The sequence below is a fragment of the Haliotis rufescens genome, unplaced genomic scaffold (assembly GCF_023055435.1).
Source record: "Haliotis rufescens isolate VD_foot unplaced genomic scaffold, xgHalRufe1.0.p SCAF_2, whole genome shotgun sequence".
Taxonomy (NCBI): Eukaryota; Metazoa; Mollusca; class Gastropoda; order Lepetellida; family Haliotidae; genus Haliotis; species Haliotis rufescens.
In genome coordinates this window covers 14519106-14542326 of record NW_025963890.1, presented here as the reverse complement: position 1 = coordinate 14542326, position 23221 = coordinate 14519106, and the positions used below count along the sequence as shown (strand labels likewise).

Here is a 23221-nt window from a genome sequence, read left to right as displayed (position 1 = left end):
GAAAACGGCTTGCCATAGGATAGCAAGGAATATTCACCCTCCTCCCTTGTCCACGGAAGATATCCAAAGACACTTTTGGACATTGCCGTTCCTTCCCTGGATATTCCTAAGTCTGCCTCTTCCTATGTAGTTTCGTTATTAGAAGGTGTAGAACTGGCCAGGAAATGGACTATACGAACACATACAGACAGGATGGAAGCTATGGTTTAGCAGTCGGCGCTAAAAGCAAAGAATCCAATGTTTTCAGTCGGAGACACAGTATTCCTCTATCGGCCCGTCATAGTTTCAGGTCAGACTCGGAAACTGCGACCATGGACAAGGCCGTACTACATGGTAGAAAAATTGTCAGAAATTCATGTAAGACTTCGTTGGAAGCGGTATGGTATGCTTGTACACAACAGAGTACACATTAAAAGATTGAAACACGGATATCTCCGTCGGGACCAGCCTGATGACAATACACCTGTTCCTGATGAAGAACATTACTGGACGCAGATGAAGTAGAGCACTTGCTATATAATGATAACTCTACTGAGAAACCTGTGCCCAGTTACACTCAACCAAATGACAAGAGAGACAAATCTGACAACGCTGCCAACACTCAAGACTCTGAAGTTGAGAAAATTCTCAAAAAGAAATACAAGAACAATGAGTGGTTGTATTGTGTGAAATGGTTAGGATACGAATCTAGGGACAATACCTGGGTTCCATTTTCAGACCTGTCCGAAAGTTGTGAGCAATATGTAGGTGACAATCATAACACAATTCCTACAGATAAGAAAATAGCAAGGAGGCAGTGAAATTCTGTGACATTCTCTCGGAGGACATTCTGCCCGTTCTGACCGGCCTTTTGTGACTGTATTCTCTGTGTATCAAGATACTGATACTATGGCAAATTGTGACTCATGCACGTTTGGATATTGTTCTTTTGTCATTATTAAAATGTTAAAAAAATGTTTGCATGATGTTTAGAATCAGATATTTACAATATTCATTGTCTTGTTTGTTTGAGACACAAATTCATGGTTTTTGTATTGGTGATGTTGGATTAGGGTACGTCCTGATCCTGTTATTACCAACAACATATTTCACTGAGAGTTGCCAAATGTAATGATATCAATGTTACAATGTTGTCAAGAAATCTGTACTGGAGACCGGATTCCCTCCTTAGCCATGATAGCAATGTTTGTTTATTACACCGTACAGGAATATTCAGTAAAACGTAGCCTTGACATGTTGGTTACTATATTTCTTTTTCTTCACATGTAGTAGTATTTTATTTTTTTCATACCCTTTGTGCTTAGTTGTCAGTATTTTCAAGGATTGATATAATGCCGAGGTACTTAAATGATATTATCATCACGTCAGTATGAGCATTGCAATCTAAAACTTCAACTGTATGCTCGTATTTCGCAGGGTTAACTTCCATCTGTGTCCGTGTATACTCACACGCAAAAGAAAAGCAAGTGGTTTTAAGCAAATAGGTAACAAACACGGAACCATAAATTGATACGAGTTTTAGCATGTAGTGAAGCCTGATGGTATTATCAATATGTTTGGTTGCATTTTGGAAGCCCCGAGTAAAAACGCAACATAAAAAACAAATCGCCAAAACGCACCATTTCAATGAATATGTGGGTATCATGCACCCATTTCTCGCGAAATCGAAAATGCACGAACTGTCACGAACTGTAGTGGGTATAAAACTGTGGCCGATTCTTGGACCTACCACTCCTGGGTCAACAATGCCACGCCTAACTCAAATTCAGAGAAACCAAGCTATCGGGCGTTTGGAAGCTGGAGAGTTTGTCCAAGATGTTGCCCGTCATTTCAACTTTAACATAACCGAAATTTACCGTCTCCTGCATCGATATACAATGCTACAGAGACCACAGATGACCTTCCTCGGAGCGGTCGTCCTAGGGTCACCACACCTCGACAAGATCTGCAGATTACCCCTCAACACCAGCGACATCCGTTCCTAACTGCAAGTGAAAGTGCTCGACAGACCATAGGAACACATAATCGACACATTAGCCGGGACACTGTGATCCGACGTCTCCGTTCCAACAACCTCAGATGTCGCCGACCAGCACGTCGTCCTGTTCTCCAATCACGGCATCGACAAGCACGACTTCAGTGGGCACAGGGTCATCACAATTGGCGTCATCGTGAGTGGAGGCGACAGAAACGTTGTGGAAAGGGATGCAGGGGGTGGACCTAGCGTCATGATGTGGGCAGGGATTGGACTTAATGCGAGACTTGGACCCATGTGCTTTCTGAATGTTGGTCAAGGTCGGGGACACGGCGTCACTGCTCAGTAGTCTATCGACCAAGTCATCAGACCCCACGTTGTTCCATTTTTTGCACAACATCAACAGCACATTTTCCAGCATGACAACGCTCGTCCCCATGTTGCCAAAGCTACCATGGCCTTTCTGCAACAACACAACATCCGTGTTCACCCTCAGCCCTGATCTGAACCCCATCGAACACTTGTGGGATTAGGTCTGCACAATGTGCGCCCAGTCCCTACAACTGCCGATGAACTACGCACAGCTGCTCTGGATGTGTGCAGGAGGATCCCTAGGGCCTTCACAAATCGTCTGATCCACTCAATGTAAAGTAGATGTGTGGCAGTGATCAATGCTAATGGTGGTCACACCAGGTATTGACTGACATTTTGGGTATTGACCCGAAACTGTGTAAGCCCTTAACATTTGAAAAAACAACAATTATGTCATCTGCCTTTTAATCCATTAAACTGTCTTCAGTCAAATTTTTGTCAATCTTGCCCTATTAGTATTTCTTGTCTTTACTGTTGAAAATATATAACATGTATTCTACATACTCGACTTGCGTTTCTTCTGCGTGTGAGTATATATTAAGTGGTAGAAACTTATGTTTGATCAAGGTTTCTTCACTGAACTATCTCTTATCTCAAATCGTGTCATAGTTTCCCTCCCTCACATTCATGCTACTGGAATTTGATACTGGCCATAACAGGTTCCAGCCGGCTGTTAACGGAGACTGGCATGGCTGCAGCCAATCTCTTTTCTAAATTGCCCCTTTACAGCATTAACAGTTATTGTTATATATTTGTATATGTTTCATGTTCATATTATACCATTTTGCCAAGCCATCATTTTATGTCATATTTGAGTGGTACTCATATTTTATTTAGCCAGAATAATTACGAGATGTAGAAGACAGGTCCCACAACGCAACAAAGGCTACAAATGTCATAATGTGAAATGATGTGTTAGACAATGGTACAACAGACCGCTGTTACCCATGGATTACATCATATAAAATAGTCCAGATTTCCTAAACGACATGTACTCAACATTGTACAAGGGAAGTTGTTCAGAAGCTATAATTCTTTAACATTGCGTTGTGCAGAGTGCTGTTAAGTCACCTTGTGACAGTTTCTTTAGCATGGGCTAAAAGGATGAAATAAATGTTATAAATTAAATATTCATATTTCATGCGATATCGAGCTGTGAAATCTTGAATAAGGACCAAGTCGTGCAGCCTCGGGCTTCCATGTATCGTCAGGGGCATATTTAAATGCAAGTAAGGCCCACTAAACATGTATTGTAAAACGAATGGGTGTGTGCATTCTGCAATCGGGTTGGTTCAAAAACGGTGTGTGATGATGCGCGGTGATGACTTTATTAGCGTTACCCTGTTGCGACAAGTTATTTTTCATATACGGTGACCTGACTTTTGATTTGACTAGAAATAAGTATGGTGACATTTTATGTGATTTTTGAGGTAAAAGCAATTTTAGTGTTTTAAACGACAGACATTGTTCGCAATATGGTTAAACTTCTATTTCCCACACGTAGCTCAGCCGTGGTTGACTATTGCATAACTCCCAATGAGTTAGTGAATATGGTTTTACGCCGCTTTTAGCAATATTCCAGCAATATCACGGCAGGCCGGGGACGCCACAAATGGGCTCACACATTGTACCCATGTCGGGAATCGAACCCGGGTCTTCGGCGTGACGAGCGAACGCTTTAACCACTAGGCTACCTGACTGCCCCCCCCCCAATGAAGAGCTGCAGTGTTATGAAGTTTAATGACGAGCGTGCAAGTGAGATTGTCAGAAGAGTTTGTGGTAGCTGTGGCGTGGATCCACGCTTGGTCCCTGATCATTCCAAGTTGTCATGGTATTTTAATACTACTGAGCATAGCTCTGAGTTATACAATATTGATTATACATCAGGGTTCATCAACTCATCAACTCATCAACTCGTATTCTCCAGCAGCTCATGAGGACTCCTGAGACTCTGCAGGTTTTAAGAGATAGTATCTGTAAAGTTGAGAGTGCTAGAAAATCCCAGGCGTCAGTAGACGGTACATGTACGTACAACGACCACTGTCGTCGTGAGGGAAGAAATGAGTAAAAAGCTACGTCACAAAGGTAACCATGTCCTCAGCTCCTGATAATAAACGCAGAAGGGTGAAACAGGTCTGGTGGACGGATGAGTTAACAGATAAATGGAATGATCTCTGACAGCGTGAACGCAGGTGGTTGAAAAGCAAAGGACGGGATAAATCACAACTGAAAGCAATCTACCAAGGGAAGAGAAAGTATTTTCATCGCAGTGAACAGCGTTCTAAACGCCAACATATAAGAGTTCAAACGGATATTATATATATTGCGTTGTGTGTATCAGTGTATGTACGTGGTGTGTATGTATCATTGTTTAGTGCGACTGTGGTTGTATGTGATCATTGTTTAGTGTTTCGCTGTATACTGAATGACGACGCTCTCGAAGGTTATATGTGTGACTCTAAGATGAGTGAGTGAGTGAGTGAGTGAGCATGGTTTTACGCCGCTTTTAGCAATATTCCAGCAATATCAAGGCGGGGACACCAAAAATGGGCTTCACACAATGTACCCATGTCGGGAATCGAACCCGGGTCTTCGGCGTGACGAGCGAATGCTTTAACCACTAGGCTACCCGACCGCCCCTAAGTTGAATCAATTTATCTACTCTATCTGTATATTTGAAGGGCTGCTTATTATACATTCACGATAATCAATTACTTTCCTTCCTAATTCATACGGGCACATATATACACATGCACAAAAGTTAAGCGCCACCCACTATATTTGTGAGCTGTTACTTTTGGCACTTAATGATGACTATTATAACGAGATGTACGATTGTTATAAGCCGTGTATGTAAACCTCATGTGATGCAAAAGTTGTCCCAAAGCAAGTTTATCTTGTGTTCCAAAAGAATATGAGCAGAAAGGAATTTTACCGAAGACCAGAAATTGAAGGTTAAGAAAACATTGAAAAACTTTTTTTTGTCATGTAACTGTCATGATATCAGCAGACCATATCAGGTGTCACATAGACACCCTAGGGAGTGCAGAAACGTCAGTAACGTGTGTATGATCCACGGACATTGACCACAGCTTCAACCCTACGCCTCATACTCATTACAAGTCGTTGAATGCTTCTCTGGGGCAAACGGATCCATTCTTCATGAAGTGCGGCTTCAAGTCCAGCGAGATTTTGAACTGGGGGATCACGATGTCTGATTTTCCGGCCAAGAATGTCCCAAAATGCTCAATCGGATTAAGATCCGGACTACAGGCCGGCCAAAGAAGAGTGACAATAGCTTCCTGACGCAAATAAGCCAAAACTGCCCGAGATCTGTGTGGTCTAGCATTGTCGTCCATGTAAACAGGTCTTGTCTGAAGAGGATGGTTGTCAAAATGAAAGACTACCACTGGACGAAGAACGGCATCTTGGTATTGTTGGCCATTCAGGTTTCCATGAATTGTCACCAGCGGAAGTTTGCAGCCGAAGGAAACACAACCCCATATCATGAAAGACCCCCCGCCACATGCTAAGGTCTTCTGGATGTTCCATGGTGCAAAACGAGTGTTACGTTGCCTCCAAACACGTATTCGACCATCAACAGTTCGTAGCAGCATTCGACACTCGTCAGACCAATGGATCCTTCTCCAGTTGGCCAAGTTCGATCGACTACGGGCACGACGCATGTGCCTCTCAGTCAGTTGAGGACGTTTTACTGGTCTTCTGGCGTTATAACCAGCTGCTCTGAGGCGACGCCTTACGGTCATCGTCGAGAGTCTCTGATGGGTAATCCACTACAGTCTTAAATCTGTTGAAGTGGCAAATGGATTTCGTCTGACTATCCTGAAAAGACGTCCATCCTCTCTGTTAGAGGTCTTTCTTGGCCTTCCAAACCTATGCCTGTCATTGCCATCATTGGTTTGACCATGTTTGACAATCAAACGAGTGATAACACTGTGATGACGACCCATTTGTCTTGCCATGCCCTGCATGACATGCCAGCATTTTTCATGCCTATCATTTGCCATCTTTCAGCGTTCGTTAACTTTCTCCTCACCATGGCTGATTTTCAACCTCTATTGGAAGGGGAATCTCACACAGGAGCAAAATGCAACCACGTGTCTGAAACTTGAATTTCACAATTTATAGGGTAGGGGAACTGCAGCAACACGTAAAGCACGCTTTCCTTGTGGTATCTGGACAAATTTGGGTTCATGAAACTATGGAAGTCTAATTCAGTCATACATCATCATATTTCGTATTTCTGATTCCCACACGTGAAATCAAGAGAATATGAATATGGTGGCGCTTAACTTTTGTGCATGTGTATATTTGGTGTCAAATCTAAGTCTGCACAATGACCGACAAATTCCTACTTTGTACAATGCAAACAATACAACAATACGTCGTCTCATGGAGTAAAGAAAAGCCACACAAAGCCTTGTGTTATTCAATTGTGACGTCATTTCTAAGACTTAAGGATAAACTTGAATAGTGTTTTAGGTTATGGAACAATAACCCAAAATATAGTACACTCTTAACAGACCGCGGAACGGTTTATGATAAGCGTACATTGGTTATATTGTCATCACTACAATAACTAAAACACATAATTCAAATTAATCCTAATATGTTTAATTACAATCTTTCCAAAACATGAGATATTTTATACAAGGGAATGGATTCTTTTTCAAATAATATGCAGCTGACAACCGACAAAGGTGACGTTACAAACTGAAGTATGTTTGTTTTAAATCTTAACAAAATGAAAGTGTTTCAATTTTAACCATTCAGAGGCCTCTATTCCGTTGCCATGGTAAATAACGTTCTCAGAACCTACGGCATTGTGGTCGGCATTCCATAACATATAAACATATTGATCGGAATAGGACAATATCTACATTTCAACCAATCAGAGGCCCCTGTCCCGTCGTTACCCATTATTAAGATGGCAACGGAAATGAGGTTACCTTGTAGAGTATCATAAGATGCATCTTTGTACTGCAATAAGTTTCAAAGAAATCGGTTAAAGGCTCAGGAATCATAACCCCTTATATAAACCAGGTGGTTGTTGTAGAGATAGAGACCCAAAACATAAGTAGTCATTTGCACAGTATTATTTCATAGTGATAACCCTGAATGTACAACACTTATTTGAAAATTACATACAGTAAGAGTTCATCCCAACTTTTCCAAATTTGACGCATCAGTAACAAAAATTATGTCCGATTTAATTCCCTATTTTGACCAAATGTTCCCATGTTTTTCCAGGTGAACAATTGACTTGCCTTTGCATGTGTTTGTGACGGGTGCCAACGGTGGGGCAGGATACGCTCACCTTTGACGAACACATGCTCATGATATAGTCGGAATTGTACAATGGACTCTGTTGTATGCCCAAAATTTTATTGGATATGGAAAGGGTTTTGTCGCTTTATCTGTACACATTTTTACATTAAGGGTTATGCTTTTACCCATAGTAAACTTGTTTTTTACAATAAGGGCTAATACGCAACCCTCTGTGTCTTAATGTTTACATTATGGGTTGTAACAAAAGAGGAGAAATGAGGTCGGCTACAGCCAGGTTGTTCCCGATGTGTCCAAATATAGAGAAAACGTGGAGAAAGCCTGGAGTGAGTGCTTTGGGCCTAGTTGAGGGGAATGCTATGAGCCTGGTGTGAGTGTTATGAGCCTGGAGTGAGTGTTTTGGGCCTAGTTGAGGGGAGTGTTATGAGCCTCGGGTGAGTGTTATGAGCCTGGAGTGAGTGCGTTGGGCCTAGTTGATGGGAGTGTTATGAGCCTTGTGTGAGTGTTATGAGCCTGGAGTGAGTGCTTTGGGCCTAGTTGATGGGAGTGTTATGAGCCTGGTGTGAGTGTTATGAGCCTGGAGTGAGTGTTTTGGGCCAAGTTGAGGGGAGTGTTATGAGCCTGGGGTGAGTGTTATGAGCATGGAGTGAGTGCTTTGGGCCTAGTTGATGGGAGTGTTATGAGCCTGGTGTGAGTGTTATGAGCCTGGAGTGAGTGTTTTGGGCCAAGTTGAGTGGAGTGTTATGAGCCTCGGGTGAGTGTTATGAGCCTGGAGTGAGTGCTTTGGGCCTAGTTGAGGGGTAGTTATGAGCCTGGTGTGAGTGTTATGAGCCTGGAGTGTGTGCTTTGGGCCTAGTTGAGGGGAGTGTTATGAGCCTGGTGTGAATGTTATGAGCCTGGTGTGAGTGTTTTGGGCCAAGTTGAGTGGAGTGTTATGAGCCCGGTGTGAGTGTTATGAGCCTGGAGTGAATGCTTTGGGCCTAGTTGAGGGGAGTGTTATGAGCCTGAATTGAGTGTTATGAGCCTGGAGTGAGTGCTTTGGGCCTAGTTGAGGGAAGTGATCCGAGCCTGGAGTGAGTGTTTGGGGCCTAGTTGAGGCGAGTTTTATGATCCTGGAGTGAGGGTTATGAGCCTGGAGTGAGTGCTTTTGGACTAGTTGAGGGGGGTCGATTTGATCCTGGAGTGAGTGTTTGGGGCCTAGTTGAGGGGAGTGATATGAGCCTGGTGTGAGTGTTATGAGCCTGGAGTGAGTGCTTTGGGCCTAGTTGAGGGGAGTGTTATGAGCCTGGAATGAGTGTTATGAGCCTTGAGTGAGTGCTTTGGGCCTGGTTGAGGGGAGTGTTATGAGCCTGGTGAGAGTGTTATGAGCCTGGAGTGAGTGCTTTGGGCCTAGTTTAGGGGAGTGTCATGAGCCCGGTGTGAGTGTTATGAGCCTGGAGTGAGTGCTTTGGGCCTAGTTGAGGGGAGTGTTATGAGCCAGGTGTGAGTGTTATGAGCCTGGGGTGAGTGCTTTGGGCCTAGTTGAGGGGAGTGATATGAGCCTGGGGTGAGGGTTATGAGCCTGGGGTGAGTGCTTTGGGCCTAGTTGAGGGGAGTGCTATGAGCCTGGAGTGAGTGCCTTTGGCCTAGTTGAGGGGAGTGTTATGAGCCCGGTGTGAGTGTTATGAGCCTGGAGTGAGTGCTTTGGGCCTGGTTGAGGGGAGTGTTATGAGCCTGAATTGAGTGCTATGAGCCTGGAGTGAGTGCTTTGGGCCTAGTTGAGGGGAGTGTTATGAGCCTGGTGAGAGTGTTATGAGCCTGGAGTGAGTGCTTTGGGCCTAGTTGAGGGGAGTGATCTGAGCCTGGAGTGAGTGTTTGGGGCCTAGTTGAGGGGAGTGGTATGAGCCTGGTGTGAGTGTTATGAGCCTGGGGTGAGAGTTATGAGCCTGGAGTGAGTGCTTTGGGCCTAGTTGAGGGGAGTGTTATGAGCCCGGTGTGAGTGTTATGAGCCTCGAGTGAGTGCTTTGGGCCTGGTTGAGGGGAGTGATCTGAGCCTGAATTGAGTGCTATGAGCCTGGAGTGAGTGTTTGGGCCTAGTTGGGGGGAGTGATATGAGCCTGGAGTGAGTGTTTGGGCCTAGTTGAGGGGAGTAATATGAGCCTGGAGTGAGTGCTTTTGGCCTGGTTGAGGGGAGTGATCTGAGTGCTGCTTAAAACCATCTTCTTTGTTTGCAAACAATGCCTAGCTTACTGAGATGTATTGGATAAACAGGGCTTTGAATGGAACAGTATCTAGCTATAGGTGCCAACCTTCCTAGTGCGAGGATGTTTAACTGTAACTATAGATGTTGCAGAGAAAACATTGTTTTCTAGATCATTTTACAACTTCCCCCGACAACTAATGAACATCCCAAATAAACTAACACGTAATGCTCTAATCTTGTCCCCTAAAGTTCTTGTTATGTTAAGAAATTTCACATCCACATTATCTAAGTCAACTGCCAGTTTATTGATCATATGTCTATTCTCCGAGATTTCAACTCTTGGGGTGTTTAATATAGAGCGACTTTCTTAAATAAGATTTCAACATATCCTTTGGATATCGTAGCCCACACGAATTCGTACCCCTAGGAAAATACCTTCACCTATCTCCAATCTCAATCTCAACTGCTACTGGGGTCAAGGAGCCCATAAAGAATTGTCAATTGAAACAGTATTTTCTTACAGATTAGCTTCGGTCAACAGATAAACCCCATATGTTGTTGTTCTGGTTGAAATTTAATATCCCCTCTTCACATTTACATTATGTTGTTTAGATCTAAATCTAAATAAATAGTTTATAAAACGTAAAGAAATTCATTGCTTATTGCTTAGGGTTACGAAATTACATTCGTTTTGAGGTACGAAAATACTCATTTCTAGGGCTACGAATTCGTTTGTGTTACGAACTTACATACACCCGATAATGTTCTTACTATTCCAGGGGCCATTCATCACCACACGCCCCTTTTCCGTAACCTGCAAGAAGACTCGTCCCACTATCGATGAATGTTATGTGCGAAAATACGACAAACCAATCAGAATGCGCGTATGATTTCAAGTTCTTCGTCAAAGAATCCCTCAGAAATATTTTTTTGATTTTACATATGTCTTGCATCAAAACATATACCAAAGACACAGTTAAATGTGTTCAGTCATACTGCATAACTCCGCATGTCCCGATGTGCTTTAAATTGCATCTGAAATATATGTAATATATGGGGAATGTAAGTGAACCATTACGCAACAAGTTGACAATTGTTTTAGGTATGCCCGTTTGCGCTGAGACGGAACCCGGTCGCAAAAATGGCCATGAGCGGGGTACGAGTCGCTATTCGGCTTGTCCCGGAATAACACCAGTTGGTCGCGACTGATGCGGGGCATGGCTATGGGCTGTTGATCGGGTTCGTAGCAGCGTTCGGAAAAAAGCGGCTATCGTAGGCCCGAGGTAAAACTCGCGTCAAGCTGTAGTTTTAAATCTTTATGGGTCCTTATAGCCTGCAGGAAATGTACATGTCGATTTATTTATGACCGGCAGTTTTCTAAATGAGGTCCTGAAGACTTGAGTCAGCCTGCAGCTTCTAAAGTATATGGGTCCTGGTAGCAGCATGACAATGTATTTTATTTGAAACACTGGTTGGTAGGGCTGTGTCTGTCGTCTTCTTCGTTCTTTTTTCCCAAACCACCTCGGAACAACCATTTGCTTTGTGTGTGAGACACAGCACACTCAGATCCTGCCACGTATTGGTGTGTTATTTTGACATTATAAATAAGATAATATTTTATTAATGTGTCACACGTCACGTGTTAGACTGGAATTAAAACAATTATCACAGAAATTCAATATATCGTCCGGCCTATAAGGCCTGTGAGAGTGAGTGAGTGAGTATTGTTTTACGCCGCTTTTAGCAATATTCCAGCAATATCACGGCGGGGGACACCAGAAATGGGCTTCACACATTGTACCCATGTCGGGAATCGAACCCGGGTCTTCGGCGTGACGAGCGAACGCTTTAACCACTAGGCTACCCGACCGCCCAAGGCCTGTGAGACAGAGTTTGGACATTATAATACAGTAAGAAAACTCAACGTGCTAAAATATCAGAACATGTTAAAACCATTGATTAAAAATACATTTGTAGATATAAACATATCACAGGTGAGTTTCACCAAGTGTAATTACAGCCTGAGGACCACTTCGAGATTAGATTTCCCACGCTTAAACGACAGCGGCAAGGAAAAGCGATGACTCTTCACACTGCATATAGAAGGCGAACTGATCGACAAACAATGGATAAACTAGAGAGGCTTGATGGAATATATCCGATCTTATGAGAATAGAATTCACAGGTATCTAAACTGATAGTTACCCGCCCTGCCTAAAGAAGTGACTTGGGGTGCTCTTCCAAATTTTGAGTGTTTGTAAGTGATAAACTACACTCAAATGCATAACATTTAAACACTTAAGGAGCAAAACCCATTGACGTTACCTAGAAGTACCAAACCCCACCTAACTGAGAACCGCTTGTGTAAACATGAACCACGGCACTAGTGACAACGAGTTCGTGCCAACTGTTATGGCGGCGCCCACGACCGCATGGGTGACGATGATAGGGTGACTAGGCCTCTCGAATGAAATTTTGAACATTTCTGACGGTAAACTCAGTAAGAAAGCGAGAGCTAATGCAAGACACTACATATAACATTCGTCACCACTCGCCCCTTCCCTAACCTGCAAGAAGACTCGTCCCACTATCGACGAATGTTATGTGCGAAAATACGACAAACCAATCAGAATGCGCGTATGATTTCAAGTTCTTCGTCAAAGAATCCCTCAGAAATATTTTTTGATTTTACATATGTCTTGCATCTAAAAATATACCAAAGACACAGTTAAATATGTTCAATCATACTGCATAATTCCGCATGTCCCGATGTGCTTTAAATTGCATCTGAAATATATGTAATATATGGGGAATGTAAGTGAACCATTACGCAACAAGTTGACAATTGTTTTAGGTATGCCCGTTTGCGCTGAGACGGAACCCGGTCGCAAAAATGGCGGGGCACGAGTCGCTATTCGGCTTGTCCCGGAATAACACGAGTTTGTCGCGAATGTACATATAAACATGGCGAACATGCTACCGGTCTACATTGTGCGGGAGATGAAGCCTCACGCTCGGAGGCCAGGCAGGACTCAATCTCGTTAAATTCAGATCTAAGTTCTAGCTTCCGCTAAACAAAGATCTGAGGACATCCCATTACATCCCATTACGTCAGAAAGACATTTCGCGAACTTTCATCGACCACTGCAACGAATAACAAGAAGTCGATATCAGCCAATGAAAAGGCAGCTTTCTCGAGCTTTACGGCACTCGTTTCATTCTGGCGACTTCCATTTCAGACAACGCTTGAGAAATATGTTGGCACAGTTCTCGATTTAAATTTTGAACAAACGAGCATTCCGGAGTGTCTAATATAAAGTTGCGATTGTATGGTAGTACTACCCACGTACTGTGCAACACCTCCTCCGTTCAAATGTTTATCCAACGGAAGCGAGAGACAGACGATAATTTTGACGGAATCTGTCGTTCGGAATACCCTGTTTTGACATTTTGGAGGTTGCATGATTAGAAAACACATTCCGACTGTCACTTTCATGATCTGGTAAGCGACGCTTTGATTGGGCGGATGAAAGGTCGTTCTGACGTAACCCTAAATGGGATGTCCTCAGATCTTTGTTTAGCGATAGCGAGAACTAACATCTGATTTTAATGAGATTGGGCAGGACTTAGAAGGCCAAGATGTTATGGCGTTATTCACTCAACTGATTAGTGAATTTAGAGATGTAAAGTGTTGTTTGACTAGTAGGATGGAGACTTTGGAAGCGATATTGAAAAGAAAATGGCTGCACTAATGGAAGAGAAGGTAAATTCGGAACTGAGTAAAGTCGGGGAAGATTTAGCCTTGAATCTTAAAGGTTATGGTGCAAAGGTTGAAATTCTGAAGATATCCCTAGCAGAGACACCGAAAACAAATACTGGCATATCTGAGGATAGGAAACAACATATTCCCATACAAGTGTATGAGGAAAATGGAAATATAATAAATAACCCCGAGACAGGTTTGTCACACTGAAAAACGTCTTACCATAGTTTACTTAACAGTGACGGTGATGAGTTTGACGATTCATTTTACTCAAGTACTAAAGAACAGATGTCGGGTGTGTCTGATGATTTGACGGACATCAGTGAATTAAATCAACCGATAACTGCTCTTGAAGTGGAACAGGCTGTCATGAGGATGAAAAAGGTCAAGGCCACTGGAATAGACCAGATACCCGTTGAAGTTCTTCAAAATCAGCACTGTATTAACATTCTAGGTAAAATACTACACTTATGTTTCTCCAACCCTGTTTTACCCATTGTGTGGAGACATGGTTAAATTAAACTCTTTCCTAAGAATGGATAAGATGCTTGTCACCCACTTGGAACCATGATATATGTTCCATGCAAGGTGGCGTTCAGTTTGATGTCCATATGAAATCGATTCTATTGTATGCTGACGATATCGCATTAATAACCCCGCCCTTATCTTTATCATAATATTGTAGCTAAGTATGTGAAGGAAGCCCTATTATTACGTACCAAGTCCTAATATTATACCCTTAAGATTGTTTGCAATGTAAATTGTCTCAATTGTATATTACTATATATAACTGAAATGTACATGGGCCTATGGCCTCCCATACATGAATAAACACACTTTACTTATAATATTGCAACATTTGTGCATTATCGACTTCTCCTATGGAACATGTTTAAGACGAAAAACATTTTCTGATTGACTGTTCTTTTCATAACACTTTTATACAGCTGCTGCTGCTGCTAGTAACAGTAACTTCAGTTGTTATGATTCAGTGCAGAGATTGTGCTTCATTACACAGTGTGATAATCAATTAACAGATAAAATGGCTCCCGTCAAACTCAAGAGTTGTGTTTGGGGATGGTAAATATCCTGCATTGGGAATAAACTTTGGCGAGCTAAATACATAGTGTTTTTACCTAATAGAGGATATTTATCATCCCAAAACGCACAAGCGTGATAACCTGTTTATCATATAATGTCATTCTATAATTCTATGCTTGAAAATCGATTTCCCTCTCTCACAAATATTACCGTAACATTGCGAGTTTTCATGTGTATTAATATTTATTACGTCACAGGGTAAGTGATGTGTCTGTCGGACAGTGACAGTAGCCAATATAGTTCCAACTGAAATCTGTTTCTTATACAGTGGCGAAGCAACATATACGCAAAACATCAATTGTTTTTACTGGCTTTTCGCGGTAATCCATCGGTCAGTCCGCTAGAGTAACTGCCCTTTGTCAAAGGGAAGCTACTCTATCCCTAGTCTGTGAGACGCCACGGCCACGTTCAGACGTTGTTGACAGTCGGCCTGTCCTGTCATAACGTTAAGAAGTGCAGTCAGATGTACACAGCGACAAAACGAAACAAGGTAACAATTCAAACATATTTCGGCCAAATCCAACTATTTTAATTTGTGGAAAAGGTTTTAAGCCGGAGAGGTCTACAAGCACAGATATGGCTACTGATCCCGCTTGGCTCGGCCTAGCGCCCTCGCAAAATAGTTTCCAAATTTATATCTCCAAAGTTGCCAAAACTTATAAGTTAGACACTGATTTTCAGTATATTAGACTGTTCTTTTGATAAAGATAGCAATTATCCTTCTAGTTTATCCAGATTCCCGATGGTTAATTCTGACTCGATCGCCGAATGACAAGGGCGACGCCATGTTTGTTTATAAACACTGAAAGTAGTCCCTACTTGACCTTTGATATTTGCATCTCTATCCGCATATGACCCCAACGGATATCGTTTTTTATCCGTTGGCTTTATCCTGCCGAGAAACCTACCCATTATATGATAAATAAAGAATGCTAACCGAGCTCCCGTAAAAAAACAATTTTATGAAACGAGTGTTCTGGTATTTGAATAGCGAAAGTGTTTTTGCAGCCAGGTACCAGCTGTAACTATCTAGCATATGAATTCACTGTTCGACCTGTTCACTGTTATTGAGCGCTTGAGGATTGATTGTGTATTTTTCGGTTCATTGAGGTATGAATCGAAAAACCGTTGTGCAAACTGTATGAATCCGCGTATTGGGAAATGAATGCAATAACTCGTGACCAATTCAGCTAGTCAGAATGCAGGAACTTCAATGAACACAACGAAAATATAATTATGGCTGTATGTTTATTAAACGGGTGATCTCCATTCGTATTTTGTCATGCAACTCACTGTCGCGGTTGTAGTAGCATACGAGGGGTGTTCATTAAAGATTTCCCCTGACCCACTTCCGATGGACCTAGGACGAACGGGGTGATCTCCTCTCGGGCAAGTAATAAAGATAAGTATCCGTACCAGGTATCCGTACCAGGTGTTACATATATCATGTATCATGATGGGAATCAAGTGGTGTACAGATGCCTCACATTGATCGTATTGTAGCGCAGTCGTTAATAACCTTAGAGCTATCTTGATTTTGTGAAACGGACGCCTGAATTCTAAAGGTGGACCGTTGTATGGTAGTAAATTAATACGTTTCAACTTTTGACCTGTTTGAAGTATTATTTTGTTAAAACTCAATAGAACTATGCCGTGGATGTCAGTGTATTCACACTCAACAGTATAATTCTATAAATGGCAAGTAACAAATAAAATACTAAACTCCGCGTGTTTATATTCACAATGTGCATTATTTTAATCATGCATCGCCCCCTAAATCCCATTGTTGACATTCACTACAATTTTGAAAGGTCCTTGTAAAGTGGACCGTATTTGTCTAAGGCATCCTCTAACCCTAGTCTTGTCCTAGCATGAGGGGGGTACGGGTGGCCCAGTCGTCTAAAGCGCCGCAAATCGCTGTGCAGAGTTGCGTCCCTTGGGCACGCCAGAAACCTATGACTGGGTTCGAATTCCGGTTCACCCCGATTATGTTTCTAGGTTTGTCAGCACCATACCCGTGCTCGTGGGTTTCACCGAAGTGGTAAACGTCTCAGACCTGTATCACTTCCGGCTTTCCTCCAACATTAAGCTGACACGCCGTGATATAACTGGAATACTTTCAAAACCCAACTCACTCACTCACTCCTAACATGACAGCTGTTGCGTTGCCATGATGGCCGAAAGCAGCCGACTCCTTCGCAGCAACGGTTAACCCTGTTCGCCTATATTTGTCGCCATTGACATATTAAATTCCATTATAACAGCTTTGGACTTAAGTTTCAGATATTTTCGGCTCAATTCCCGCGGTGTTTTCGACCTCTAGTTCATTCATTTTGATTCAAAATGTAATAACATGGTAAATATGGTAAATATTTCACGATATACGGTTTTTCCGTTGGACGACGGGTCGGTCAAATGACCGCGAAATATATGTTCATCAGCGTATGAACGACGCATTTTGACGTTCATACGTTTTTCACGAGACTGTATTCTTGAAATGACGTAAACACTGACGACTCGATCCGTGCCTAGGCTGACAGCGACAGTCTGGAGCAATCTGTGAATTTACCCCAGTATCCGTCTGACACATCTAAGTTATCAATGCTGACTAACACGTGGCTCCATCTGCAGGTTCATTGGGAAAGCAGACTCGTCACCTTTTTTTGTGTCGGCTATTTTGACGTTCCGTATTTGATGTAAATGTTTTACGACGCACGGTCTATGTGACTGACTTTCTGGGGTTGTTCTTAAAGGGCAAGTAAAGCGACAAAAATAATTGCGATTTTGTTGCAAATATCAATTTTCGAAGATACATTCAGTCAATTTCCGAGAGAGAGAAAATCATAATATTCGTAGAAAGTATTTAAATGTCCAAGTGAAAGTACTGAACTCGCACGCCTCGTAATCGGCATCCAAAACAAACCTATTTGGAGGCGTGGCCTAAAGTTACCGGTGCAGCGCGGACAACTGTTTCCATTGGCTGATACGTTTGCCGATTTTATCTATCTTGTGATTCTTATCCATTATATATATTTACTGTTTCTGCTATTTCTATTAATCCTACAAAAATATCAACATTGCATACATTGTTGAATGTGTGAAAAGACCCTTGATCTTGACCTTGTGAATAATCAAGATAACATTTGACAAACGGTAACTAGCGTTTTATTACAAACATAAAAAAACACCAGCTGCCCTCGGTCCTATTCTACACAATACATGCCTGTCCGGGATTAATCCCCTGAGTAAACAACTGAAGGCATTTTGCGTGTTGTTACTAAGGCGACGTAAGGTGTGGACACTGTAATCAAATAGATGAGCAGACAGAAAAAAGACGTAATGTATGAAAAAATCGGAAGCAGACAAACTGGGTGTCGGCCCGCCCTTCACGATCGTTGAAAATGCGCACCGCGTCAAACGACGGGGACCTGTTTTAACCCCAGTAAGGAGAATCCCCTTAGTGGCGGAAATTTTCGTTTGAGGGACGACTTTTCCTCTCGTTTTGTTATCGTCTGGTTTTCGCTATTTGCGATTTTTAATTTTAATTTTGGTCAAGCATTTATGATGAAGCATGCCCTAAAGTATTAAAACCTGCAAAGTTGCTGTTGACTTTATTCGCCATTTAACAGACCTTCCTCATCTAATGATGATATTATTTGTTGTAACCAAACTTCAAAATATGATTCTGAAAAGCAATTGGAGCATCCTTACGCTCATGTCACTTCTAAATTTGAGGAACGATAATATTACGCATTTTTATACGCCTGGTTGCTGTATGACTCTCGGTGGAAACATGAAGTCACACGTACTAAATGAAATCCTCCGAGGTATATATATATGATTTTATCCCTCCATAGGAGAGTACAAGAAATGTACCACTAACCACGAAGGCATGTAAGAAGAGTAGAAGCAGATCCTTCTCCAGAAGGTTCCATACACCTGGGATGGAGCCATGTGCGTACAGGTTACACACAACCAAATGTTTTCCCATAGACTTCTATGGTAACGTTATATTTTTTTTTTAAATAACTAAGCATTCAACAGCTATTACCTGTACGTGTGTGCACAGTTTGGCCTTAGAGCAGCAATAAAAAAATAAATGACTAGCTTAGCCAGCTCCTTTTCCGAGTACCGGAAGCTAAACACACCACCCCCAGTTTCGCACCAAATGTCACCTACTTAAAAATAGCTGTGGTCACATTCAGCATAAGTCATCATGTTGAAAAAGACAGTACTAAATATAGAAAAAACATGGTCAGTTTTAATAACTGGATGGATGTACATTTGAAAGACATAAAAATCTTACAGAATATCCTCCAATCACAGCCTGCAGATATCTCTCGATCTGCACTGAAGGCTACGAAAACCGCACTGTCCAAACTGGTTCTGATTTGGTGTAGTAGAACCTTCATAGAGCAGTTGTTCTTAAAGGCGAAGAGACCAGTTAAAGAAGAGCTGGCTGGCTAGAACATGGTTTTCGATGAGGTTTTATTGGAATGTTTAGGGTTAAAAAGCAAAGGATATTATAAGTGGAACTAAAAACAAATCAAATAGGTGTCCTCAGGGTAACACATTGAGCTGTTCGCTAACACATACAAGTATGAAAAAAGCTATCAAAACAGAATGCCAAAATATGTCAATGCTTCAAACATAAATGCCCAAAGCTACGTGTTTAAAAAGGTAACTCGCAACTCACAAACAAGGTTATACATTTATCAGATAAAACACACAACAACCGACCCGTGAAGATCCGGGATAGAATAGGTCTTCAGCAACCCATGCTTGCCGTAAAAGGTGACTGTGCTTGTCGTAAGAGGCGACAAACGGGATCGGGTGGTCAGGCTCGCTGACTTGGTTGATGCATGTCATCGATCCCAATTGTGTGGATCGATGCTCATGTTATCAATCACTGGATTGTCTGGTCTAGACTCGATTATTTACAGACCGCCGTCATGTAGCTGAAATATTGCTAAGTGCAGCGTTAAACAAACAACCCAAACAACCAATGGCATGAGTCCTTCATAAACGCGGACTGTATGCAGCATGAACTACTAATAAAACCAAAAACAGACACTAGCATATAGGGTAGAAAATATTAATTGCAAAAATTTAAAAATATTTTAGCAACATCACGCAAAAACCAGGACCCGGTTGTATCAAAGCCTCATTAACTATTGGCTACATTAAACCCTTTTGATACATTAGGCGCTACTCTCTAACTCACTCACTGGATGTCTTTATTACGTCAACCACTAATATGTCCCAGTTTCATGTAGCCGGGATTCGAACCCTGGGCGCGTAATACAAAATAACGTTCACAGATGGTACTTCTTGTTACCCTGACTGACGCATGGCATTAAAGGGGTAAAACGAGGACTGGTCGGCACGGAGTCAGTTTGGTGCACCTCGGTATAGTACACTCGTTTTTAACACGACATTAGCCCCATTTCACCTAACCTCAGCTCCATAAATGTATAAAACAGCTCTGAGTTGTCCATATTTTAGGCACACTCGTTACGTCTATGAAGCTCCATGTGGCTATGTCATTCCTGTACAGTTCCACACAGAGCCTGTCATAGCCACTAACTGACTAGTAAACCGTCTCACGGACGTGTCGTTAACTCGGTGCGCAGAGTCTGGTGCGCTTGCCCGATAATGATGAAGAAGGCCTATAGACTGGTTAACTAGCACATCTCTGAACCCAGGCTCATGTCCTGGAACATGGTGTATCCCAATAATCCGTACCCTGCTTGGCACAACTATAAACTTTGACCTCTCGTTCCATCCCATGATTCGAGCATGTCGCGAGATCTTTGTCAGTAGATATAGTTTATGGTCCTGTATGTCCTTGTCATCAGAAGTGTTCAAGAACGCGTCAGGCCAATATCTGGGAAAGAAGGTGTGTCTAAATATGAACGTGCCGGCCAAAGGGTAGTCCCTTTTCAATTTGCTCATCATCCTGTCCCACCCCAGGAACTGCTTTGGGATAATAAATTCGTCCAGATCTTGGAAGATGATGTATTTAGATGTGTATCTGTTCTTGTAGAAACAGTCGTGGACGGCAGCGAGCTGAGCCACATAGTGGATTTCGGATACTGGTAGTTTCCATTGAACCACCTCAAGGACTTGGTTCTGGACAAAGACGTTGATGACCCCATGTAAAGTGGACGACATGGAGTGGTTGTATAGAACAAACCGTTCAGCTCCTAGGATTCTGTTCATGGAGATTGCCTGTACAAGTTCTTCTCTGTTCTTATAATTTGAGTGCACTGCGGGGAAACATATAGTGAACTGGACCTTCTCTCTGGAAGGATAGAAGACGGTCAGTGTTGTATTCCTCTTTTGAATGCGCAATGTTACTGTTCGTGGATTAGATACATTGCCCACTGAGCAGGTTACTATAGACGCCGAGTACCTTGAGTGAAGCAACAGAAAGCTAAGCATTAGGGGCCGGCCATTTGCTATTCTGGGGTGGGTAGTGTGGGTCCCGAGATTTTGTAGGATAACTTTTTTTGTGGCAGGTCATGATTGTGCAGGTTTAAGCATGATTGTTTTCAAGCATTTTCAGGGACAATTTATTTCTTGAATAAAATCTCAGACACCTCAATTAATCCACTCAAAAATATCAAATGGTCGGTCCCATGGGGATATTCGCTTTATTTTGAGTGGAAATATAATGCCGTCGACAATTTTGAGAACCAACAAACAAGATTGTAAATGTTACGGTGATGACACCAGGCGTACACGTATGTGGAAATTATCCCATTGGGGGTCACGTCAGAACGACCTTTCATCCAACCAATCAGAGCGTCGCTTACCAGATCATGAAAGTGACAGTCGGAATGTGATTTCTAATTATGCAACCTCGAAAACTTTAACACGGGGTATTCCGAACGATAGTTACGGGCTTAACGACTGAATCCATATAATCTAAAACATCTATTAGCGATTCCAGAATGTTCTTTTGTTCTGGTTTTCATTTTTAATCGATAATTTGTTTCGAAGGGTAGTCGCCAATTTGAAATTAGTGCCGTAAAGCACGAGAAAGCTGCCTTCTGATTGGCTAATGTCGACTTCTTGTCAGTCATTCCATTGGTCGGTCAAAATTTGCGCAAGGTCGGTCTGACGTGACCCGTATATGGGACGTCCTCAGATCTTTGTTTAACGGTAGCGAAAACTAAGATCTGATTTTAATGAGTGAAGGAGTTGTGTTAAACGCCGCTTTTAACAGTATTCCAGTTATATCACAGCGTGTCAGCTTAATGCGGGAGGAAAGCTGATTTTAATGAGACTGTCGAAGTTCTTTAATATGTATTGGCAGCCATTCGGTAAAAAAAAACAAATTTGAAATAAAGGACAAAAGTGCACAATGGCAGTCAAATGTAACGAACAAAGCCGATTAAACTCGGAATGTTTTACAAATCGCAGCGCCATTTAGCGTTTTTTATTGTCAACGTTGTCCTTCAGCAATTTAGTGCCCTTCTTGTGTTCTTTAGGACACATTGTACTCTTTATACATTTGAAGTCTTTTGTTTGCGATTGGTATTGTTTTGTAGTTTGAGTTCATGATTCGAGTGTAAATAATGACCTTTATTTGTTACATTCATACTTTATTCGTAACATTTAACTACCATTGCCTGCTTTTGTCCTTTTTTGTTTTTGGACCGAAGGGCTGCCCATAGTTATGTGTTTTGGGTTTTGTTTAAGAAAATATTACATTAGATGTATTCGTAGCAGAAGAAGAATACATGATTGCAAGGAGAGAAAAGGTTGAACCGAATAAAGCTCCGGAGAAGGAGTTGATGCGGAAAGAAAAAACTGGTGGACCTACACAATGCATTAGTATTATCAGCGGTTAGTACAATGGCTGTCTGTCCTTCCTGTTTCCACCATGATCCTCTGTCGTCGAAACTGACTCAATGATCACGACTACGAGCTCCATTGGCCGTGGAGAGTCCATACACGCCTCATTTGTTTTTTTGTACATGATAAAAAGGTTACTACATGTCATTTTCATATGATACTCCATATAAACCCACTGGCGGATCCGGATCCAGAGGGGAGACACCTTGCATGTTAACTGTGCACTCCTCGACCAAGTACTTGGGTATTATGTGACCTCCATTTTCAAAATCCTGGATCTGCCTCTGGACCTCAAGACTCCCTCATCAGCGCTCGGGGTCATATGGTTGGAGGATTCATAAGGTGTATGATATAAAAGTGACAAATACTACTGTATTATTACTACAGGCAAGTTTGAAAAAATATGATTCAATATGAACACCATCTACTGACACAAATATCTAATGGTTACATGATTAGTGAAGTGAGGTGAAACGTTTAACGTCGCGTTCAAGATTATAGCATATCTATAGCGCCGTGCACAAAATGCCAGCCCATTGAGATACCATGCCGCATTTCACACACGGATACACCACTCAGACACAGTATAGTGACTCCGAGCCGGCCAGTCCTTGTTATATCCCCTCAACAAGTACCATCTTCTAACGTCTTTTTGTGA

The 23221-nt window shown here is 42.2% G+C and overlaps 2 protein-coding genes across 2 annotated transcripts in view; both read right to left on the bottom strand.

Annotated features, from left to right (window-relative positions):
- Nucleotides 1-23221, bottom strand: part of LOC124113756 (beta-1,4-galactosyltransferase galt-1-like) — a 35550-nt gene that overhangs the window by 5898 nt on the left and 6431 nt on the right. The gene's annotated exons all lie outside the window — the stretch shown is intronic.
- On the bottom strand, nt 19572-21788 carry LOC124113757. The gene has a single exon (XM_046474268.2). The coding sequence runs from the start codon at nt 21142-21144 to the stop codon at nt 20239-20241; it is 906 nt and encodes a 301-aa protein (XP_046330224.1). The 5' UTR covers nt 21145-21788; the 3' UTR covers nt 19572-20238.